The following is an 8,342-nucleotide window of genomic DNA, read 5'->3' as shown; positions in this document are numbered from 1 at the left end:
ATGCGTGCCGGCGAGCTGCGCATCCAACGGGCCATGTCCGGCAGCTGGCGGTGATCGGACGGCGACGTGACGGCGGAGGAAGCGGGCAGGGGTCGGGCGGTCGCGCACTGGCTCGTCGCTCAAGATAGCAAAATTCGTTATTGAGATATGGTCGTTTACTTGAAAGGAAGGCGAGCCTTATCGCAATATCTCTTGTGTTCTGCAATCTTCTGCAAAGATTGCAGAACAGAAGAGATATTGTCGTTTACTTGAAAGGAAGGCGAGCCTTATCGCACTAGTAAAATTACTACAAGTAGAATTCAGAGAAAATGTAAATTCAAATGGAATAGTTCTTATTCAAAATGATTTGACTGTAAGGATTTGGATTATAAATCCTCTTATTTTCATGTATTAAATAGTATTTAAGTTCTTAAAGAACTTGGCTATTGAAAATTACTCAGGGGTAAACATTTCTTTAACTAAATCTGATTATAAGTTGTTAAATGATAAAATGAATATAAATTTATTATTTTAGGAACAATAGTATCTGAAGGACGCAGCAAAGGATGTCATGAGTTTAGAGTTTCGAAAATCACTTCTCACAAAGTAAGTAAGACTAAGTACAATGGCGGTACTTAGGATTTTCAATTGGGAGAGAGACGAATTTAATTAGAGCTAATTTGATATGGTATATGGAATTTTACATATGATATCATATAAAAAAAAAAGGCAGTCCGGTGTACAAAGCTTCCGCCATGTAAGGTCTGGAGAAAGAATCCATTGTACGCAGTCTTACCTTGCCTTTGGCAAGAGGCTGTTTCCAGGATTTGAACCCGTGACCTCTAGATCACATGGCAACAACCTTACTGTTGCACCAAAGCTCCCCTTCTACATATGAAATCCAACGCCAGAGAATCTAACAAAAATTTTAATATATTAAAATTTCAATACGGTATCAGTATATTTTTTCTTATATCAAAATTTTTAATATAATATATGATACGTATCATATATTATATTAAAAATTTTGATATAAGAAAAAATATACTGATACCGTATTGAAATTTTAATATATTAAAATTTTTGTTAGATTCTCTGGTGTTGGATTTTGAAATACAACATCGGATTTCAAAATACAACACCACTATGTGGTGCGGTATTTCAAAATCCAGCACCATGTGGTAGCCGATAATTAAGTAGATATTCCTTTTATGACAATTCAAAAATAAATAACAAATAAAATTTTTTAAAACTTTAAAAATTTTCATTTTCACAACCACATATAATAATTTCTAAAAATTATATTTTACAATTATAATTATAAAGCAACAAACACTTCAAAAATTGAATGATCCAATTTTAAAATTTTAAAAATACTTTAAAAATATAAGTTGAAATCTTTGAAAATTTCAAATATTAATGTAGATTGATTCTCATAATCTAAAAGTCTAAATTTTAAATTTAAGAATGTGAAAATAAATTTAAATTCACGATGATGATAAAACATATTTTGTGCAACTTCGACGAGAAAAGAGGGTCAACAGACTAATTCAAAATCATAATATTTCCTTATAAAAGTGGTACCAACGAATAATTTAGATCGAGAGCTTTTTAAATATATGATTAATTATATATATATTTTTGTCAATCAGAATGATAATACAGATTTGAGACTATTCGGAAGAAGGAGTAGAAAGAAATAATATGTATTAAATATATTTTAATTTTAATTCATATTATTTTTAAAAAATATATTATATATATATAATATTATTTTTAAAAAAATCATTAGGCGATCGCACCCGTCCTCCATGTGGTTATGCCATTATTGAAGAATATAATAGATCCTTTTTCAAAATCCGTCTTGTTTGTCATTTATTTGGAAGGATCTATATCGATTATTTTTCTAAAAATATCGGTTCATTACTTCAATATCGATTTAATATTAGTTAATTTTTAAATTTTAATTAACGTTATTTTAATATTAATTAAATAAAACAATTGTAATTAATATTGAAATAGGTTTAACTAATATTAGTATAATTTTAAATAACGTAGAGAGTTTTAGCATGGTAGTTAAAACTTCCCTTCGTGGCGTTTTTTTTAAAAAAAATTAATTAATTTTATTTTTACCAAAGAACTACTATTTTTAATGGTTCTTCGTTCTTCAGGTATCAAGATCCGCTATTAATAACAGGTCGGATCTGTTATTTCGCCCGATTCCACACACCCACCACAAATCGTTGAGAGTTTATGTATCGCCCTAAACCAGAGAAAAGACAGGCGGCGGCGGCGGCGGCGGAAACGACGACTACCACCGCCACCACTACCACGGCGACGAGGAGAGAGGTTTCCTAACCCCGTCGGTCAGAAGTATGAGAGCTGTCCGGAGATCCCCCCGACGCCTCTCTTCGTGGCGTCCAAGCTGCATTCACGCATCCAGATTCCTCCTATCCTCCTCTGCCTCCCTGTCGCCTCCCTCTCATAATGCTTCCGAGGAATCAGCAGCTCAAGGCCTAGAGGATACATCGGATCGCCTACCCCCTCCATCCTCTGAAGCGGTGATCGAGTTCCTTCTCAGCAACCAGCACAAGCCCAACGACGCGCTCAAGTTCTTCGAACGGTCTCGGATTCAGGACAGCTTCGGGGGAGATTTGCGCAACGTCGATTCCTTATGCGTCATGCTCCACATCCTCTCCAGCGCTGGGAAGGTAACAAATGCGCAGAATTTGATGAAAAATTTGATTCAATCTGGTTCTGTTCCACGTCCCAGCATTCTGGTCCATCGGCTGGCCGAGACGGCAAGTAAGTGCCGCTCTAATTCTAGTTCTTTCGATCATCTCTTGACTTCCTACACAAGAACTGGAAAGGTAGAAGAAGCCGTTGAGGCTTTCAAGAGTATGGTCGAGAATGACATCTTTCCTGGTGTCGAATCTAGGAATGGTTTATTGCTCTCTATGCTCAGATCAGGTTTCTATAGTAAAGCTCTAGAGCTTTTTGAGGAGATGAGGGATAGAGGAATGAATTATAACAAGTTTACACTTGACGTTGTCATGAATGTCTGCTTGAAAACAGGGAAATCAGAGGATGCCGAGGTGTACTTTAGAGAAGCAGTTGATAAGGGACAGGTGCAGCCTGATACGGTTTCTTATGATAAGTTGATTCATTCATCTTGCAAGAAGCCTGATGCCAAGAAAGCTTGTGATTTTTTGAGTGAGATGAAGGATGCTGGGTTGGTTCCTTCTGCTTTCATTTATAATCTCGTTATCGGAGCTTGTGTTAAGCAAGGTGACTTAGAAAAGGCATTGAGTTTGAAGGATGAGATGCTTGGTTGTGGTCTTTCGATGAATTTAGTTCTCGCGACTAGTCTGATGAAAGGCTACTGTGTAAAGGGTGACCTTAATAGTGCTTTGGATTTGCTGGCTAAAGTCCGTGAGCAAGGTATTGAACCAAACAACGTTACATACTGTGTTCTGATTGATGGCTGTTTTAAACACGGAAACACAGAAAAGGCAATTGAACTTTACCACCAAATGAAGGAGATGAGCTTGGTGCCGAATGTATTTACTTTGAATTCGGTCATAAAGTGTCTGTTGAAGTCTAACAACTGGAAAGAGGCATATGGTGTGTTTGAGGAGGGAGTTTCATCTGGTGTGGCCAATGTTTTCACCTATAACTGTCTTATTCATTGGCTTTGCCGTGCTGGGAGGCTAAAGGAAGCTTGCGGATTGTTTAATAAGATGTTGGAGACTGGATTAGAACCCAGTGAAGTTTCTTATAACAACTTGATATTCGGCCATTGTGTCAAGGGAGATTTGGATTCAGCTGTTAACTTGTACACTCAGATGTCTGAAAAGGGTATAAAACCAAATGTGATCACCTATACCAATTTAGTGACATGCCATGTGAAGAAAAATAACAAGGACAAAGCTCTTCAACTTGTTGATGAAATGCGCAACATGGGCGTTGCTTGTAATGATTATACATACAACACCATTGTGAACGGCCTTTGCAAAACTGGACATGTGACTGTTGCGAAAGACATGTTGCAGAAGTTTTTGGAGGAAGGTTTTATCCCCAGTGCTATGACATACAATAGCATGATTGATGGCTTTGTGAAGCAGGGCATGATGAGCATGGCACTTTCAACATATCGAGAAATGATTAGTTGTGGCATCTCCCCTAATATCATTACTTACACCAGTTTGATTGACGGGTATTGTAGAAGTAATTCTGTTGATCTTACTCTCAAATTGTTGAACGATTTAAGAAGGAAAGATTTTCCATTGGACATTGCTGTGTATAATATTCTTATTGATTATTTGTGCAAGGAAGGGAAGATGGAAGTCGCTTTGTATCTTTTTAATGATATAGATAAAGTTGGTTTAGCACCTGGTTCATCGATATTCAATAGCCTTATCTCTGGCTATAAATCTCAAGGTAAAATGGAAGCTGCTGTTCAGTTGCATAGAAGAATGGTTAGAGATAGAATTCCTTGCGATACGGCAACCTACACTAATCTTATTGATGGATCATTGAAAGTTGGAAAAACAGCCCTAGCTTCTGAATTTTACTCCATGTTGCTACAAGACCAAAATGTACCAGATGATGTCACATTCACTGCATTGATACATGGCCTCTGCAACAATGGTGATGTGGAAGGTGCTCACAGAATGTTGCTTGAAATGGATAGAGTGGATGTACAACCTAATGTCGGCTTATACAATAAATTGATTAATGGGTATTTTAGAGAGGGTAAGTTCGAAGAAGCTTTTCGTTTGCACGATGAGATGCTCGACAGAGGTCTTGTACCCAATGAAACAACATATGACATTCTAGCAAATCACAAGCTTTGAGGGATTAATTTTTTCAAATGCAATTACTTAAGAATGTCCAAGAGCCCTGGATGACAGTAGTTGTCCTGAGGCAGCAAGTGTTCATCTTCAAAGGATGCCTCGAGCGATTCTCTTGCTGTTTCCAGTGCTATTCTCTGCTGAGTGAAGGATGCCTCGACAGATTCTCTTCCTTTTTGCAATGCTATTTTCTTCTCGTGAAAATGTAGGTAATGATATTGAAGCACTTATGATGCACCATAAAAGTTAATATATTTTTCTCAAACTTCTTACTCGATTGGATCAATAGGCTTTGAGAATCAAATCTTTATCCTCTACCTATATTATCTAGTTTAGATCATAATGCCTCAATCTTGTGTTTAAATGGAGAGATATGTGTTAATGCACTGGTTTGTTTGCCCTTCCTTCGATTATAAATTTATATGATTAATTTTTGACTTGCAGGTGGGATTCGACCTTTTTTAGATGGTTAATTATGTCTTGATGGAGAGATCTGTAAACCCTAGGCTTCCAACTGATAACTGTGCACAAGATGAATGCATACTAAAAAAGGAGATGAAGTTGATAGAAATGTTTCAGATTTATGCTTAGAAGATTGTATAGAACAAACCCTCTTGAGAGAAATTTGAGTTTATCCAATAAGCTTTGGCAAATTGGATGCTCGAGAGTTGAGACAATTTCTATGGATGGAAACTGAATGGATTGACTGAATACCAGAGTGAAGGAAAGGAATGGAAGGTCATTCCTATTCCAGGAAAAGAAGGTAGTTTCTTACTAAGGCAGCGGAAAAGGAAGTTTGGTACCCTGGACAAAAAGAATGTTTCTAGAAAAAAATGCAGGAAAAAGATTTTTTTTTATATTGTATTATTTATTTGTTAATGAAATTATGCAGAAGATTCACACTTATTGGCATTGCTCTAACAAGTAGTGAGGGGTCATCCTCAAAAACTTATCGGTTCCCTTAGTACCTTTTTGCTTTCCCCTCAACTCTACCTTTTCTGCTTTTCGACTCAACCAATGTGGCTTCATATGGACAAACATGGATTAGGAATCCTTCCTTGCTTAGACATTTTTTTGCTCTTCAACTCAACCAATGTGGATCCATATTGGTAGTCGAGTAAGTATTGTTGGTTTCCTAATCGTCTTCTATTCTATTTTGTTTAGAGTTATGTACTATGGTGTGGTATCAATGCCTACATAGAACCCTAAACATGTTTAGTTTTTTTTTTTCTGGATGATCCGGCTAAAATTTGAGATCATTTCCTCTTAATTACCCTAGTTTTGTTATGATTAGATAAGCATTTTTTTGTGATTTTCTTTTTAGTTTTTTTTATTCTCAGAAAACATAGGTTTAGATAATTTTGGCCATTTAATTGTGTAATTATATTGGATTGGCTGGTGGCTTCTTGTGCCATGATTTTTTAGATTGATTTTCTAATTTTTCATAGTAATAATTTGTCTTATCTTTTTCTGAAGACCAAACATGTTTAAGTTCAAAATAATCATTGCTAAAAACTGTTAAAAGAATCATTGATAAATATTTATTTAAAATTTGCCCTTTTTATTTTTAAATTTAATATTTATCATCAAGATATACAAGATGGGTAGCCTACAACTTCTGCAAAGTGGAATCCACTAACTTAAAACTTCATACGATCGGCCCCATAACCATTTGTGAGGAGGTAAATCGAGAAACTGCAATTGGTCATGATGCAAGACCCTTGTCCTCTTCTACAAGTCTGCTGCGTCGTAACCAACTCAGTTATGTCCATATTATCAAAGCAAGAGGTATGATGTGGTGGTATATTTCATCGTGGTCAATTGTAATTTTTTAATTTATTTTTTATAAATGATCATGAGATCGATCGTGTGAGGCCATTAGGATGACGGATTTTATCTTTTTACAAAAATGATATGATGGTACGAGATAGAGTATTTTTTTTAAATAATCATAATTTAAAATTAATTCACATAGCGCATGCAGATTCATCCACTGTAGGATAGGATTGGATTTTCTACATTCAAGCAAAAGTAAAGTCTAGGATATAAGAGATGCTTCTTGCTCTAACAAAATTTTCCACATTGAACAATCAAAAGGAAAGTCTATGACAATAAAATTATCAATTCTCATCTTACATAAAAAAAATTAAAAATTATATTATCTCAAATTTATTTAATACATGAGGTTTTAATTTTTTATAGATTAATAATACGGCCTCTTCCGTGTAAAATAACACTTTTTATAATTAAATTATTTTATTTGTATTTAAGTTATTTATCAGCTATCATAATTATATATAATAAAGGTAATAGATAATATTGAAAAAGTTAAATGATTTATTACCATTTGTAAAAAAAACAAAGCACGAATGTGTTATAAATTAAAGTCTGAGTTAGACATTAATTATAACAAAATAGGTGTTAATTTTTTTTTTATCATGTATCCAACTTACATCACCCATCATCCTTTCATTAAATTCAAGTAGACAGAACTTGTCCCTCAAATAAATTTAAAAAATGAAATGATGTTTCATGAGACATTTCAATATTATTAGTTGTTTAAACATCGTATATATATATATATATATATATATATTTTTAAATTTAATAATATATCTTTTACCGTTACATTATGTCCTTGAGACAAATAAATTAAATAACAATTAACCAAATATTAATCACTAACGACACTCTGCCGCATGCATGTGTCAATTCTAAATGACAATAACTTCTTTGATTAACAAAGCTTAAATAATCCTCTCGAAACATCAATAGCATAATTCATTCTATATTGTTTTCTTTAATAACCATTAACGGAATTTATAATTGTGAACATATTAATTTCCTTTACATTGTATTAAATAAAATTAATTTATATATAATTTGTTAAGCTGTATATTATGGTTAATGATTAATATTAAAAAAAATTAAATACTTCAATAAAAAAAAGTGAAATTTATCACTCTAACGGTTCACATGATCAATCCTACGATTATCTGTGAGGAGTTAAATTGAAAAGTTACAATTGACAACAACAGAGAGGACATTGCCTCGATCAATCATCAAAATTCGATCCTTATCCACTTTAATAAATCTTTTCTGTATAATCAATGTTACTATACCCCGAGATAAGAAAAGCAAATAAGATCCTTCACAACTGCAATGTGCATCAAATAAACACGTCATCATTAATCTCCATTAGTAACAAAATTAATTATTAAAAGTAATTAATTGTTAAAAATAAATATTGTTTAATCGTTTATAATCCAAGTGTAAAGGATTTAATTATTTAAATGACACATCATTTAAGATTTTTATTAAAAATCTTGATATATGATATAATTTATTTAGCAATTTAATAATGGTGAATAACTGGCTCGGACTCGACCAAATTGGGCAAACGGAGTATTTTGGTCGATTCGGCCCGGTTCAGAAAATCCGTAGCGCGTTGCGTAATGGATTCCGAGAACACAATCGATCAAATCTAAATCGAAGGATCTGCACCTTCGG

At 34.0% G+C, this 8,342-nt stretch overlaps 1 protein-coding gene across 2 annotated transcripts; it reads left to right on the top strand.

Moving 5' to 3' along the window:
* The first annotated feature begins 2,348 nt into the window (after positions 1–2,348).
* On the top strand, positions 2,349–5,687 carry LOC141813757 (uncharacterized). 2 transcript variants are annotated; one of them, XM_074701741.1, is made up of 2 exons: positions 2,349–5,037; positions 5,277–5,687. In XM_074701741.1, exon 1 carries the CDS (start codon positions 2,355–2,357, stop codon positions 4,833–4,835), a length of 2,481 nt encoding a protein of 826 aa, XP_074557842.1. In that variant the 5' UTR covers positions 2,349–2,354; the 3' UTR covers positions 4,836–5,037; positions 5,277–5,687. The 2 variants fall into 2 exon arrangements, with proteins under 2 accessions (XP_074557842.1, XP_074557841.1); XM_074701740.1 differs by having other exon boundaries at positions 2,349–5,041.
* The last annotated feature ends 2,655 nt before the right edge of the window (positions 5,688–8,342 follow it).

The sequence above is a fragment of the Curcuma longa genome, chromosome 20, assembly GCF_044706935.1.
Source record: "Curcuma longa cultivar G26 ecotype Majalengka, Jawa Barat chromosome 20, ITB_CL_G26_1.1, whole genome shotgun sequence".
Classification (NCBI taxonomy): Eukaryota; Viridiplantae; Streptophyta; class Magnoliopsida; order Zingiberales; family Zingiberaceae; genus Curcuma; species Curcuma longa.
This window is presented reverse-complemented; position numbering and strand designations above follow the sequence as displayed.